The sequence below is a fragment of the Mus caroli genome, unplaced genomic scaffold (assembly GCF_978045245.1).
Source record: "Mus caroli unplaced genomic scaffold, Mus_caroli_1 scaffold_9, whole genome shotgun sequence".
Taxonomy (NCBI): Eukaryota; Metazoa; Chordata; class Mammalia; order Rodentia; family Muridae; genus Mus; species Mus caroli.
Window position 1 is genome coordinate 85,284,156 of NW_028227264.1, and position 16,867 is coordinate 85,301,022.

Here is a 16,867-nt window from a genome sequence, read left to right on the forward strand (position 1 = left end):
CGTGCCTCAGGCTCCCAAGTGCTGGTCGCTGGTCATTTTAGGCCTGAGTCACAATATCCATGAAGTCTTAAAAATTCCCTATGACAAATATTTATGAAGATAGAAAGCTAACAAAAATTAACTCTAGTAATAGCCTGAAAAAGACTACTGGTGATATGAAGAGGCATTTACTTGTAAACTCAGGTATCATTCCTTATTGCCCAGAAACCAAATAAAATGTTTTTAAAAAGACATTGTTTTATAGCCACCACCAGTCAGCTGCTACTAGACTGGAAATGCTGAAAGGCTTGGGCTTAAGGACTTCAAGGTCCTAGTGGCAACGTGTATTCATCAGTCTTCCATAGCTTATGCTGAGTGTACTACTGAACCTCCACCCCAATGGTAGTGACCTCGTTACTAAAGCAGCCTTACCTGGCTTTGCGCACAAACATCATCCAATTACACTCATTCTCATCGGTTGTAATGATGCAGAACTCCAGGACACCATTGTGGTATATCTGCCAACAGAAGACAAGCACACATGTACAGTCAACTGATAACCTTTCATTTGCTCAGCTAGTTAGTGCGAATTAGGGCCCTCTCTCTCTCCATGCTTATCTCGCCACCTTTCCCGTTTCCAGAAATATAAGCAAGTGGTTAGAGGTCTCCAGGTGCTGCTCCGTGTACAGAATGACTTCACTCTGAGTACCTTGGCTAAAAACATTAAGCTACAGTCTACTTATCTATCCATCTTTATCAAAACACCAGATAGTGACAGTCGGGATGACTGTCTCCTGAAGGCAGAGCGCTATCCACCCATTTTCCCAGTCAGACATTAAAAGTAAAGTTCCCTATCATACACGACCTCACTGTTTCAACTCTGCCCCCATCTGTTAGATTCTATATAAATATGTTACTGATACAGCTATTGACGTCAAAACCTTACATTCACATTAGGAAACTAGAGAAATAATCGTAGCTAATTCTAAAACTGTTTCCTAAGCCAAATACTGAAGGAATGTTTAGTTAACTAAAAATAACTTTTATTTTGTAAACAAAGTTCATAGCCTCAGCAGTCATAAGAAATCAAAATGTATAAACGATTCAAATTGGAGCTGAGATAGCCTGGTGGTTAAGAGCACTAGCTACTCTTGCAAGGTTCTGGGTTCACGTCCCAGCTCCCACATGGAAGCTCACAACTGTCTATAGCGCTAGTTCCAGGGGCTCTGATACTCTCCTGCGGGCTCCATAGACTGCACACAAGTGCTACACATACATTTAGGCAAAATTCCCAAACATATAAGATAAAGATGTGTTTTTAAAAGAGATCGGAATCATTGCATTAATCTATAAAATGAAAACTGCATCAGTTTATCCCCTATTTGTTCAACAGCTGTTTATACCGGAAATAAGAGAAAATGAAATACAAACAATGGACACAAGTGCACTCAGTTCTATCTAATTTTGACTGGCTATGCTTTAAACAATGAAAACTGCCCCCAGAAATGTCACGCACGGTGTTGGCATGGCCCACTCCCAACATCTGGGAAGCTGCAGAGGAGGACTCAAAGAGTGTGAGGTCAGCTTGGGATACAAAAAGCAGCAGCAGCAGCAGCCAGGAGTCCGAGGAATCTCTTCAGCACTGACCTTCCAGACATGGTTAATGGCCTTGTCTGTCCACTCTGCTACTTCCAAGGAGTGACTCTGCTGACCAATCAGAGGCCCGAAGCAAGTCCGCACAGGAATGGTTTCTGCAGTCCATACACCTATCAGTGGAAGGACACCAACTACACAATGATTTAAACCTACTGAGAGGCAGGCACTTAACCCAGACAAAGAATCTCACGGTCACCAAAGCTAACATTTCTGATGTGTCCACAGTCCTGAGACAGCTAAGACGTGTAGGTCCTAGGCTAAAGGAACAGACAAAGTAGCCAACAAGATGGCTCAGTGTCACTTGTCATGAAACCTTGATGACCTGAGTTCCACCCACAGAACTCCACTTCTGAAAAGGTATTCTCTGACCTTCACCTCTCTCTCTCTCTCTCTCTCTCTCTCTCTCTCTCACACACACACACACACACACACACACACACACACACACACACAAATTGAAATGCATAAGCAAAATCAAATTCCTGCTGTATACACACAAAACCTACATGTTTCCAAACATTATTTTAGAGTAAACAAGAGACCAGAAAATGTTTTATCAAAAAATAGCAATCTATATCAAATAAATCAAGCTTCTAAAATTTCTTATACTTAATATAATGCATGACTATTATCTAAGCAGTTTAGTGCTTTCAAGATTTATGCCCAACTGTAGCTGAAAATAATAAACCTAATTTTGCATTTTCAAAGGACTGGCACAGTAATTCAGAAGCTGTGAAATTCAGACATGGGTAAGTAAGCCCTGATAATCACAATTCCTTTCTGAAAAATGCTACACAAGTACACAAACACAAGTCTGTTTATTTTCTTCGTGACACCTGATTATCAGAGGTAGATTTCTCACATTTTATTAGAAAACAAGTTTCTAATATGGTGAACATGGTGGCTTGGTAGTTGATGGATGTCCGAGAACAGAGGCTGTCAGACTCAGGCCAAGATTTGTGCTTCTAGTTGGTTTTGGCTCTCAGGAGAGGATTCTCACCTAAGCTTTCAGAGGCTGTATTGTTGTCACCATCAGAGAAGTCAACCATTCCCTACCATTTACAGTTTTACTTCCTAATGTTTATAATTTGAAGCCACTGAGTTTTAGATCAACTAGTCACTACTTCCACACACATACTTTCACAGCTCCGTCCCATAAAGGAGATTTGATGGGATTGTGTGGTTTCTTCCAAGATTCTTACCAACATCTGTTCCCACAATGGACTGGCGAAGAACAAGCTGCTTCGGGAGCGATAGTCTTGCTCTGCTCTCTATTGGTGTGTCAGGAACAAAAGTCACTGGTCCATGATCAGGGCAATCTGAGGGGTAGGCTCGGTCACAAAGAGTGCACCCTGTAGGCAGCACATGTCAAAGACAAATAAATGGGTGTTCACATAAACTAAGTTACCACTTGGATTCAAATGCCAATTACTAAATGCAATCAGTAAGAAGGATCTTAATTACACTTATTATTAATTGGAGACTTTAAAGACTAATACATAGGGCTCCTCACTGACTGGCTTCTGCACTTTTAGACGACCTTGTTCACTGTATTGCCGAGTTCTTTTGTACCCTTTGCTGACAGTTTCATCCCACTGCCACGGCCATGATTACCTTCAGATAATCCCTCTCTGAGCTCCACTCGCTATCTCCACTGAGCACCTTACACAATGAATCAATGTCTAAAATGGATTCATCACTTCTCCCTCCCATAAGCTACCACTGTACTCTTCCCCAACCTGTCTGTCAGCACCGAGTTATGTAGCGTCTCATTCAGGAACTTGAGCTTTCTCCTCAGCACCAGCCCTTTAGCCCACATCCAAGCTCCAATGACTGCTCCACAAATGTTCTACTTTCTTCATCTTAGCTACTTCTACTGTAAGGAGATTATCTCCCTACCATACTTGCCTCTAATAAGTCTAACAGCTCACAATGCAGTAGAACCCCATACCAATCCTTACTCTTAAAACCTTCACTGATCTTGAAAGCCCTGTATGTTCAGCTCCTGCTTGTCTCTGCAGGTGACTGTTCCCTCAGACCCATTTTCCACCACAGCCACCCCACAGCCTCCTAAACCATTTCTGACTCTTCATTCTAGGCACTTGGGTGCCCATGCCTGTCTTCCTATCAATTGCCTACCATCTTGCCTGTCTTCAGGTCTATGCTAACACATATGCTGCCTGCCCTCTGTGGCTAATGTGCCCTGACCCTTCCACAGCCCAGTTAGTTGTTGTTCTTCTCATGGTCACGCTTTGACTGTTCTTCTGTACTACAGCTGCCTGTGTCTTGTCCATGCTTCCTATGGGCTACAGGTTCCTCGTGGTCTGTACTGTTTAGGTAGACTGCCCTGTCCCCTGCATCTGGCAGAGCACAGCATATAGTGAGCTATGAAAATTTCCTGCATGGACTAAGCACACAGTGAAACCAACGAATCAACCATTTTATATGGTTCTTGTTGCTGCCTAATAAAAAAGAACTTTTACATGCCCAATCATGGTAACTTATACTCTAGGAAAAATCACTGCATATCAACCTACATTTGCCCACAGTTATAAAAGTGATCCAGAAACTTTTTTCTTCTGGCATACGCTGAAAAAAAAAAAGTTTATCACCAAGATTATCATTGTGAAGTTTTATGCCTGTAACGCTCTGTTTGGGAAAATACCTTGAATAATATAGGGAAAATACAGACACAACTATATTGTCTGTTTACTCCAGGGTGTCACTGTAAGAACGACTGAACTGTACTTTATTTGACTTGAGCAAATGGCACCAAATTAAAAAAAAGGACATTATGAGGGCAAAGAAAATTCCAAAATGCAATTCCTCACATCGTTAACCAATACCAGACTATGACAAACACTAGTTAGGACAATGGTATTTTTAAGGCCAATATTTGGGATCCAGAGAGATGGCTCAGCAATTACGAGTACTTGATACTCTTGCAGAGGACCTAGGTTCGATTCCCAGAACGCACACATTGGCTCACCATCTGTAACTCCAGTTCCAGGGAATCCAACACTGCCCTAGCTTCTGCCGGCATTAGGCATGCATGTGATACATGTACATGCATGCAGGAAAAACCCTCACACACATACAATTTTAAAACACACAAAAAAAGTATTTCCAGAAGAAAACAGTGAAGCACACTCACAAATTGTAAACAAGGTTGCCATGTTTTCCTTGTTTGAATTGGAGTCTTCCATTTGCAGTGAAGATGGTACAAAAGACAAGCTGTCTGAGGATACATCTACATGACCTGTCCCCATGGCAACCTCCTGCGTGATGGAAGAGACAGCCACAGGCTCTAGGCTAAGGCCAACTTCATGGAGGGAAACAGACTCTAGGGAGGCCAGGTTGTGTGAGGTAGAGAGTGCCACGCTTACAGAGTTGGTGCTCATGGCCACCGTGTGGATGGAGTCACTGAGGGTACTGTCAGACATCCCATTGACCCGGTTTGCAATGTGGTCAGTCTCCATGACCACAGGAAGCTCCAGACCATTCCCGTGAATGGGTATCACACCACCATGTCCTACAGCGTCTGCTGTAAGGCTGTTGCTCACAGAATCCACAGAGAGAGGCTCATGACTTCTGGAGCCATTTGGGATTTGGGAATGCTCTCCTGTAACACCGTCCATTGTAAGCTCCTCTGCCATTCCATCTGTGGAGATTGGGCTGGTAACCCTAGAAACATTCTCCATGGTGATTGTTGTGTCCAATGCTACTTCGTGACCATCATTAGGATGAAGACTTTGGGCACCATGTGTGTTTACAGAGCGAGAGTCTATTGAAACAATGCCTAGTTCTAATCCAACATTTCCATTGGCCTGATACGGATCTAGTGCTGAAGGGTTGTTGGTGATAGATAATGCTGTATTTCCATCAACATTTATAGAGTTGGGGTGGATATACTGAGGAGGTGGTCTGTCAGCTAAATAAGATAAAATGCCTGAGGAAAAAAAGAGATATCAGAGATATTTAGCACATTGTTAAACATAAAAAAATTTCAAATATTAGGAACTGTTTTCCTTTCTAATATAGCTAAGTTAAATAACCTACTACTTCTTTACTCGACGACTATATAAGTAGCACATATACCATTCTGAGTTTCTCTATGGAACTCAGATCCTAAACACATGAAACTTATCTGAAGCCAGTTAGAAACAACTTACATGAAACCGACCTCTAATAGCTATGTGATTGCAATTCTTTGGTCCAAAGATGCTAAAATTTGCTCTATAAAAAATGTAAATAAATAATAAAATTATTTAAGAGCTTCTGTCATAAAACTATCAAAACACATTAAACTATTCAAAACAACCATTACAGAAATTTTTTGGGAGGAGAGCAGGAGCAGGTTGGGATCAGACCTAGGGCCTCAAAAAAGTCTTACTATAAGAACTACATCCCAAATTCAAAGCTGTGGTTCCGAGGATGTGGGATGTCACCTGCAGTACTGCTAGTGGGAGAGTATATACTGAAACACAGTGTATTTATGAAACTCAGAACGACCACACTGTCGTGCATTAAACACCATTTACAGCAACCTTCCCTAAACGCCTGAGTGTATTTTGTAAATATACACAAAGACGACACCCCTAAGGACATCAGCTACAGTGACCATAAATTCTGGAAAAAGCAAGCTGGCCACTCATGTAATAAACCATTAAATATCCAATCAGTACTTTTTTTTTTTTCTGAGACAAAGTCTAGACTAAATTCCTGGTCTCCCTGCTTCAGCCTCTCAAATGCTGGAATTACAGGGGTAGGCCATTTAAAAAGACCATTATCGGGCTCGGTGGCACACCTCTTTAATCCCAGCACTCGGCAGAGGCAGGCAAGTCTCTGTGAGTTCAAAGCCAGCCTGGTCAACATAGTGAGTCCTTAGGCCCACCAGAACAACATAGCCTATTTCAAAAAAAGAGGACAGGATGAGGGTTATGAAAAATCATCTAGTAGCAGGGGAATATACTAAGTACAAAGACACACAATTGCAGAGAAATCACAGTCTTGATCATGAAAAACTGTAGCAACTAATGCTCCAAAAAAAAAAAGTATACCAGAAGGAGAGATGTGGCTTCCCTTTCTCCCTGCTTGCTACATTTTCTAAAGAGTGTATCAATACATTTATCACAGAATAAAAGTCAATAAACTCTAAGCCAGACAGGTAGCTGTTAAAGCACAGAATTAAAAACACTGAACCAAAATTCAGTGATCATAGTTTGCTTCATAAAAAAACTATTAACACTCTACCACAGGGAACTGAAGATGGCTCAGTAGGTAAAGCCACGGAAGCCAAAGGATCAGAGTCTAGATCCCCAACACACACATGTAAATCCCATGTTGTGTATCCCACCTGTAATCCCACAGATCACTGATGTGAACTGGTCAGTTACACTAGCTGTTGAATTAGCAAGTTCTGGATGCAGCGAAAGACTCTGCTTCAATACATAAGGTGGGAGGTAACTGAGAACTGACATCAACCTCTAGCCTCCATATGCACACGCATCAACAGATACCTGTGCACTCATACACGTGCATGCACACTATACACATACAGATGCAAAGAAAAAAATAGTAACACAAAGCAGGCATGGTAGGACTCATCTATAACTCTGACACTGAGGAAGCAGAGCAGAGAACTCACTTTGAGGCTACCCTTGTCTTAATAGCAGATTCCAGGGCTACAAATAAGACCCTGTCTCAAACCAACAACAACAACAAAACCAAACCAAAAGCCCCTCATGCCTGTAATCCAGCACTTTGAAGGTGGAAAGCGAGAAGATTGGGAGCAAGGTCATTCTCATACACAGGCAGGTAGTTGCCCAGTCTCAAAATAAAAAGGGGGTCAGCTGTAGCATGCATAAGGCCATAAGGTTCAATCCCCACCACTTCAAAACAAAACAATTTAAAAAACTACAAACTAAAAACTGTGCTAGCAAGACTCAACTTGCGTCCTTTAATACTGAACTTTGTACATATTTTAAGCAAAGCACACAAAAACCCAGGGATTGCTATCCAAAGATGAGAGAAAAAGATGTTAACTCTAATCTCCAATCGCTGAGGTCAAAAGTTGGTTGTATTCCCCACCACCACCACCCCCAACCACCACGAGTCACTATAAACTTACCAGGTAGAACCACGAGTCACTATAAACTTACCAGGTAGAACCACGAGTAACTATAAACTTACCAGGTAGAACCACGAGTAACTATAAACTTACCAGGCAGAACCACGAGTAACTATAAACTTACCAGGTAGAACCACGAGTAACTATAAACTTACCAGGTAGAACCACGAGTCACTATAAACTTACCAGGTAGAATGGTTCTGAAGTAACTGCTCTCTAGGTGAGGGTAAGGTGGTGGAGGTAGGGTGTAGTTCCTCTCAGGTAGCCCACACATCACTCCTCGATCTCCAATGCCCACGGGGAGCATCAGAGACAAGGCAGAAGGCAGAGAGCTCAGGGAGGGACCCAGGTTTGGAATTGCCACTGGAAGTCCTAAAAGGGGGGGGGGGGGGGGAATTTTATTAATTAAAAGATTGGTACCTAAAAACCACTGACAAAATCTCTTAGAACTCCCAGAAACAGAAACAAAATCTCACCCTAGTAGCACTTTATAACCCAAGATGCTATTGGGCAACATCTATAACAAAAACATACAATCTAGTCCCCAAATTACTTCTCAGAAAGGGTCTATTTAGCTCAGGTTGGCCTATGCTCTTCTCGAGTGCTAGGATTACAGATGAACAAACCTGGCCCTCCAATTAGCTCAGTGTGTATTAGTGCACATCAGGGGTTTTTTAAAGTGCTAAATTGATCCTCCAGTTGTGTTTCTCCTAAATATCCAAACAATTAACAATCTAGTTTAAATAACAGCTAAGAGGGAAAAAATAACAAATAACACTAAAAACAAAAACAACAAGCAGGTCTGGAGAGTCGGCTCAGTGGTCAAGAGAATGTACTGGTCCAGAGGACTGGAATTCAATTGCCAGCAACCTTATCAAGTAACTCCAGCTCCAGGACAAGCCACTATGCAAGGCACCTGCCCTCATGTGCATACTTACAAGTAAATAAAATTTTAAAATGAATCTTTAAAATAAATAAATATAAAAAACAAAAACTATTCACAAATATGGTTTCTTGCAGTGATAACTTATTGTAAAGCTTTGTTTATTTTCCTATTTCTATGACTATACATTTCACTTTTAAAACTCCCAAATGCTTGGAATGGTTGGTGCATTATTGTAATCCCAGAACCAGAGAAGCTGAGACAGAAGGATTTTGAATTTGAGCCTAGGCAACATAGTGAAATCCTGTCTAAAAATGTAACAAACAAAAACCAGGTATGTTTGTACTTGGAACCCATCCAGATTCAAGTGAAATGTAGAACGGTATGCGCATATTTTCAGCACTTTCTCTACAAACTTCACAATAAAAAAGTCTGATCTTAGACTATATCCACCTCGGATTATACTCATTTGCAAAAGTCTTAAATGACTTTCCCTGTGCCTAACCAGGCACAAATGAATACTCACCAACTTACTCAGTGCTGATCTGCATATTTTGGCCAGAGGGAGTATTTTTTTAATATAAACTTTTTCCTCTTAATAAGACTGTTTCCTAAAAGGACTAGCTAAGGGACTAAACAGATGGGTTAACAATTTTCAGAGTTTCAAGGCGAAGGTTGGCCTTCTACTGCTCTTCCTGCCTACACTTGTAAACAACGAGAGTACAGAATATTCCACTAGGCTCTTTGAGGGTTTCTGTTTTTTGGTTTTTTTGTGGGGCTGGAGAGATGGCTAAGCAGCTAAGAGCATTTGCTACACTTACAGGAGAACCCAAGTCCAGAGTCTTAGCACCCACATTGTAGCTCACAACCATCTGCAACTTGGGTCCCAAAGTGCCCGACTCTCTATTCTGGCTTCTGTGGGCACCAGGTACACATGTAGTTTACAAAAGTCACTCTGGGCCTGTTGCAGTTTATTAATGTGTAAAGAAGCACCGTGTTTCCAACAAGAATCAGACAAAACACATACGTGTACATATCACATATATAAACTTTTTTATAATTTCTTTTGTTGGCACTTTAAGAAAAGAGATGCTAATTTCAATTAATATATGACTTGGCTGTTACATTTTATTAATTCAGGATATAATTTTCTATGAAGAACTAAACATCTTTTCCATATTGTTTAAAAATACTAAACACAAAGTCCAATATAACATTACAATGCCACATATCCTTAAGAACCAATAGCTGGGGCTGGTGAGATGGCTCAGTGGGTAAGAGCACCCGACTGCTCTTCCGAAGGTCCAGAGTTCAAATCCCAGCAACCACATGGTGGCTCACAACCATCCGTAACGAGATCTGGCGCCCTCTTCTGGAGTGTCTGAAGACAGCTACAGTGTACTTACATATAATAAATAAATAAATAAATAAAAAGATAAAATGTTCTGTCAAATAATTTAAAAAAAAAAAAAAAAAAAAAGAACCAATAGCTTACTCATTTCCCATTTCAATAGGAAAAGGAAAAATCAGACAATAAAAGGGCTTTCAGAACCAGGTGTGGTGGCACATGCCTGTAATCCCAGCACTAGGGAGGTGAAGTCAGGAGAATCAAGAATGCAAGTCTATCATGGTTATATTAAGATTGGGGCCAGCTCAGGGTACGTAAGACCAGTCCTCAAACAAAACAAAATCTCCCAACAACAAAAAAAGGAGTCCGTGTACTAAGGCATGGGCTAGGAAGAATAAGCACACTTCATGTGTTTCTGAGGATGCACAAGCTCACAGGAAGTTCCACTTAAGACCTCCATCCCTGGCACTACTTTCCCATAAAGCCAGGCCTTGTACACTTCTACAGATGCTCAATTTCCAATCCAAAAGAAAACAAGCCTGATTTCAAATGCTTGGAACTTACAGAGGAGAGCTAACTGATCTTCTATTAATTAAGGACAAGATGTCAAAGTGTCAACCAGATGAGTGTGAGACACCCCAAATAAAAAGCCAAGTCAGTTTCAGCTTTGGATGAAAGAGACTATCAGAAAAAAAAGCTGCTACTCTATCTATAATACTTTGTAGAGGGCACTTTCTTGTTTCTCTGTACTACCCTTAGCACACTCAGAACTCAACACAATGTTCAAGGGCAGCGGCTCCCCTCCCACTCACCTGGGGCAGGGATGGCACTGTGAGAGGGAGAGGCAGCCAAGCCCAGGTGACTTCCTGAGACTGGCAGGGCATTGCTCACAGAGGATGAAGACAGCTGCTCCATCCCCACTGGGCTCAAGTTCATGTCATTCATCCTAGGAAAAAGCATAGACGACCATTGAGTCCACGTGTTAAAAGAGCCAAGAATCCAGGGCTGGGGAACTAGGACCTGACCAACTGCTCTTTATACACATATGACTGAAACCACAAGGCACTGTGATTCCAAGTTAACTAATGGGTGTCAATGCTGCAGACCACACACAGGGTGAAATCGATCTGCCTTGTTCCAAACCTTACACACAGCAGACACCGCCAACACCAGTCTGCGTCAGCAGCACTAGTCAGGGTGGCTTACTGTTTCTGCTGTTAGGTCACTCTCACGGTACTATCTCCATTTGGCTTATCAACGCAAACCAGTTTTCAGGCATTATCTTTAAAGTACTGGAATAGTTTTACTAATCCTTTGTATAGTGAGTTAAGTAAGCCTGAGACTGACTCAGATGGCATAAGGAAGTACCATGCTCTCCCTAAGAATCAGTATTTTCTTAAAATCTGTAACCACACCAGAGTAACAATAATCTTACTCCCTTCACACACTGAGGTTCATCATGCAAGCTTTACTAGAAGTCTACTGAAATAATTGTGAATTTGTACACTAATTCTGCAAAGTAAGGTAGGGGAGGATTTAAGTGTCAAAGATACAACATATGCCCCAAATCAGAAAGTAGTTCAGTAAAAGGGCATCATCAGCCATCCTGCAAAGGACAGTCAGAGATGTTCCGACACTTCAGACTCTATTGATACACGGGCCATTTTCAGAAGGCTGAAAAGTCAAAGAGTTGCCTTTTCTAGACAGTCCATCATGCAATATCACTAACCGCCTCGTAAAAGAGTCATACTGATATGAAGAGGCAGTAGTTTTAGCTAAGTGTGGTGGCACAAAAATAGGGAGGCTGGGTCAAGAGGACTGCCAGAAGTTCCAAGACTACCGTGGTCAGTCTGCAAACTACATAGCAAGATCTTGTCTCAAAAGAAAATAGCTGGGTTAAGAGCCTTTGCTGTTTTCCACAGGACGTGAATTCAGGCCCCAGTAACCATGTTTGGTTCCCAGGAGTCATCAGATGGCTTCAGAAACCTCCTGTAGCTCCAGAGGTTCCACACCCTCCTATGGCCTCAGAGGGCACCTGCACACACTGCATAGGCATAGACACAAACACATAGGCATAGACACAAACACATAATTAAAAGAAAACATTTTAAATATATGCACATACACTAGTTTCTAATCAGAATTTAGAGACCACCATCTTATCATTTACAGAAGCTAGCCACCCTTCTTAAAGGAGGTTAAAGGAGCTCTCCAGTGACCTCCCATCCTTACTCCACATTTACTGCAGCAGGTTCTTCCTGTTCGCCTAGGGTACCTAAGAAACAATGGGCAAGTGATTTACTCCTGCCCCTGCTAACCCTCACACTCGGAGGTTGTATGATGGTTAAATCATCACTGTCAAGCAGTGGATTTAGAATCCCATAGGCACACACTTTTGAGTGTGTCTCTGAGGGTGATTCCACCCACATTCAATGGGGTAGGACCCTGCATGAGGTAAAGTGAGGAAGCAAACCCAGCCCACGCTCCTCTCTGCTTCCAGATTACAGGCTGCCACATGACTGCCTCCCCCACCATGATGGGCTTCATCAAAGTAAACGGCCTTCTCTTAGGTGGCTTCTTGTCATGGATTTTGTCATAGCAACCACAGCGCTGATCGACTTTGTTATTCTTTAATTAACATACATGTACATGGGTTGAAAGGGTTGTGGATGTATTTAGTGGTCAGGAGGTAGTTCTCAACTTCCACGTTGTTGAGGCAGGATCCCTCTTGTTGCTGTGACCGCCTGTATCCGACTCCCATCTCCCAGAGGACTGCTAGAATTACAGATGCACATTCCTGCATATAGCTTTTTTCTGTGAGTGACCAGACTGGAATTGTCAGCCTCCCTACACAGCTGCTTTTATTCACTGGGCCATTTCTCCAGTCCTGGACTGGTACCTTAGTCCCCTTTTAACCATAAGAAAGCCTAGATTTTGAGGTTTAAAACAACAACAAAAAAAACCCACCAACCCCCCCCACACACACACACACTCACACACAAACCAAATCTAAAATCACCTAACTAGTCAGGGGTACAGCTGAGTTTTGAAGTCAAACCTAATTTAAGATTTCCAATCTCTTAGCCTAGAAACAATTTACAAACAAAACTGTTCTTGCTTTTTTTCCGAGTCCTGTTTACATTACAACCTGGCTTAACTGTGGGGTATAAAGTTTTTCACAGACCTGTTTCTAGAATTACACTCCATCTATATGGTAATCGTAAAACTAGCTTTTGGACATCAACTACATCCAAAAAATGTTCAAGCCACGCCCACTCATCACCCAGAGAGACAGCTAGAACCACATGGCAAATGAGGTACACTATCTGAAGGACCAAAGATCAACAAAAGGATGTTACTTCTCACGGGAGAATGGAAACTCCTTGTAACCTAAAGAAGCCACTGCTACTTTCGCAAAGTCTCTAGGCCCAGCTAGTTTAAAACAGACTTCTCTAAATTCTCCCACCTGCAACCATACCTAAAATACAACCATAAAGGAACCACAAGGCCTACAATACAACATTCAGATTACTGTAACTTATTAGAGGAGAGTTAAGTGTGTCGTGTGGCTTCACCTCCTATTCTTAAAGCTCCTGAACGTCTATATGTTGTCGTCATCGTCAATAATAACCCGTGGGAAATTCTGGACCTTCTCACACCAGTTCAAACAGGACTTTAGTAACAGAGGCTCAGCAGATTTCTGTTTGATGTGAGTCCCCAAAACGTGATGACCTCAACAGCCATAAACCAAAGGTCACAAGTACTCAAAGACAGAAGACACCAGGAAGGATGCTGCGCACAGTGACTCCCAAGGGACTTTCCCCTTGAACAAGGCAATGCCATTCTACCAACCTCATATCACGTCCTAAGAAGGCCTAAAGGATACTGAGTTCTTTCTGTCTTATCACTGTGTCTTCTGCCAATCATTCTTAGCTGTTTTTATGTTTCTAACTGACCTAATTGATTATTTGTTGGTTGCAGACCTCACGCTGTTTTCTGGAAATGGCATTTAAGAAACTAACAGGAATACAGCCACTTTGCAAAATGCATCGACCAGCTCCAATAACTTCAGTCAATACGTTTTCTCTTCCCCGTTATATTGACAGCCTTTTAAAAGCTTTTTTGGGGGGGGGGAACCCAGCTAAATACTGCTCCGTCTTTACTACTCCGCTAACACAGTACCTTCTAGTTCACGAGACTTGCACAATTTAAAAACTTCACCTCCGCACTAAACCATCCCTGGCTACAGTAATCCGCAAACCCACAAAGGTGAAGAACGATGATACTACAGTAACATTCCAAATTAAAATAGCGAAAGCTAAAATAAGACAGGAAGGAGGTGCCAAGCAGCTAACAATGTACGGCTACTCAGAACAATCACCCCAGGAACCAACTAGTACTCTGGATATTTCTATTGGGTTCAGGTGCTCAAATCCATTTACGCGTCACACGTGTGGCCCGAAGGCACCCAAACAAAGACTGGGTCTCCGGCGGCGTCCGCCCCGCTCCCTCGGCCCGGCCGCGGGGACCTGCCCTGCTCACCTGCGCGTCCAGGGCAGGGGGCCGGCGTCTGCTAGGTGCGCGCTGGGGCCGGTGTCACGTGCTACCACATCCCGCCTGTGGCCGCGCCTCCCCGCACTGCCCGACGTCTCCGAGGGCCGGCGGCTGCGCTCCGCGGCGAGGGCCCGGCATGCTGGGTGGCGCCCGGGGCTGTTTTCCCAGAAGCGCTGGCAGCCGGACTGGCCGACCTGGAAGAAGAGAAGAGCGATCAGCCGTGGCCTTTCCCTGCCCCGGGCCGCTCGAGCCCGCCCCGCCGCGTCGCCCACCTGAGGCCCGCGCTGGGGAGCACTGGCCCAGCCGCCTGGCTCGTCATCGGGCCGAACGTCGGCCCGGACGCTCCTGCCTCCCGGGACCCGGCGCCCGGCTTACAGCTCTCCTAACATTTCCCGCCCGGCCCCGCCCGGTCAGGCCCGCCGCCTTCACGGGGCCGCACCCTCGGGGGCCCCTTTCCGGCTTCTCAGCCACTCCGGGCCCGTTTCCGGCTTCCCAGCCACTCTGCGTCCGTGCTACCTGCCCACGGCCTGCGCTCTGACCCGCTCTTCCGGGGATACGCACCGCCCCCTCTCTGCGTGTGGAGAACCGCAGAGCCCCGGGAGTGGGCGGGCTTAGAGACGCTCCACCCAGAGTGTTGCAGCTCAGCTGGGTGCCGATCCAATCGAGCGCCGAGTAATCGCCCCGCCGTTGCTAGGAGACCAGAACTGACACACGTGCTAGGGGTGCGTTCTGAACTCCAAGATTTTCCAGACTCTGCTTTTCTGACTAGATTGCCGGCATGGCCTCAAGTAGGGAAGCGTGAATCCACATAACACAACGTTTTAAATATAGGATTGGGCCAGACAGCGGTGTGGCCCAGGAGTAATCGGGTTTCGATTCTGAAACTCTTGTACCCTGTGTGAAGTTTCCCTGCTTCCACATCATAAAAGATGATGTTGGGATTTGTGCAGGTTTTCTTCTTCTCTCTTTGCCTTCCCGTCCCTTCTGCACCGACAGGCACAATGCTTACTTAGAATGATCATTGGAACCACAACACCTGCTAGGTAGCCAACTTTTTACATAATGTTTATTCATATGAGTGGGTGGGTGGATGTGGATGTGAAAGCAAATGGGCATGTGTAAAAGAGGTTAGAGAACAACTTAAAGGAATCGTTTCTCTCTTTCCCACATGTGGGTACCAGGGACTAAAGAGCCTTACCCTCTTTGCCAACTTGTCAGTCTATTTATGGCAATATCCCATACACCACAATTCACTAATCATACCTAAGTATTTACCCAATACAGAAACATATACATGTGTGTATGTATGTATGTACAAAGACATATGTACTAAGTTCCTTGCAACTTTGTTAATGATCTGTCATCAACCAATAAAGAGTTGCACTGAATCACCGTAGTGGAGCCCTAGGCAGCAATAAAAAGTAACAAGCTATTTGCATGTAGGTAGACCTCTAGAAGCTTTCTACACTGAGCAGAAAACATCAGACACAAAAGACTACAAGTATGTATAAAATTCTAGAAAAGGCCAAGACTTTACTAACAGCTCTGATGGATGTTGGAAGTTAGTGACAGGTGAAGAGATGAAATTGCCTATATAGAAAGACAGACATGAGGGGCCATTTTGGATAATGGTTACATGTCTGTATCTGTTTATAAAAATTGATCAAATAGTAAAGATTGGTGAGTTTTGTCATGTGTAAAAATGCATTTAAAAAGCAAAAGGTGGGGCATAGTGGTGCACACGAGTACTACCAATACTTAAGGATACTAAGGCAGGAGGGTCAGAAGTTCAAGGTCATTCTGGTTTACATAGTAAGTTCTAGACAGACTGTGGCGTCTTTATAAAGACAATATTTAATTAGGGCTGGCTTATCCGTTCAGAGGTTCAGTCCATTATTATCAAGGTGGGAACATGGCAGCATCCAGGCAGGCATGGTGCAGGAGGAGCTGAGAGTTCTACATCTTCAACTGAAGGCTGCTAGGAGAATACTGGCTTCTAAGCAGGTAGAATGGATGTCTTAAAGCCACACCCACAGTGACACACCTACTCCCAACAAAGCTACACCTCCAAATAGTGACATTCCCTGTGCCAAGCATATTCAAACCACCACACCGGGCTACAGAAGATGTAGCCCAGCATGTAATGATACTTTCTATATAAGCCTAATGATCTGAATTTTGATCCCTGGAACCCACCCAAAGTTCATGAAAGGAGAGAGTCAACTCTACAAAGTTGTCCTCTAACCTCCACATGTGTGCCATGGTACATGTGCCCACACACATCATGTGCCCACACACATCATGCGCCCATATACAT

General features: G+C 43.5%; 1 protein-coding gene across 3 annotated transcripts in view; it reads right to left on the reverse strand.

Annotated features, from left to right (window-relative positions):
- Positions 1-15,011, reverse strand: part of Prdm4 (PR/SET domain 4) — a 38,260-nt gene extending 23,249 nt beyond the window's left edge. Inside the window, exons 1-8 of one of the 3 annotated variants that reach the window (XM_085843072.1) lie at positions 14,823-15,011; positions 14,539-14,744; positions 10,809-10,942; positions 7,952-8,137; positions 4,790-5,584; positions 2,838-2,987; positions 1,627-1,766; positions 412-497 (exon numbers count right to left, since the gene is read on the reverse strand). In XM_085843072.1, coding sequence (XP_085699198.1) covers positions 412-497; positions 1,627-1,766; positions 2,838-2,987; positions 4,790-5,584; positions 7,952-8,137; positions 10,809-10,941 — 1,490 coding nt within the window. In that variant the 5' untranslated portion in view covers position 10,942; positions 14,539-14,744; positions 14,823-15,011. The remainder of the gene's footprint in view (positions 1-411; positions 498-1,626; positions 1,767-2,837; positions 2,988-4,789; positions 5,585-7,951; positions 8,138-10,808; positions 10,943-14,538; positions 14,745-14,822) is intronic. The other 2 variants (XM_085843071.1, XM_029482831.2) reach the window with 2 other exon arrangements.
- Positions 15,012-16,867: the final 1,856 nt, after the last annotated feature.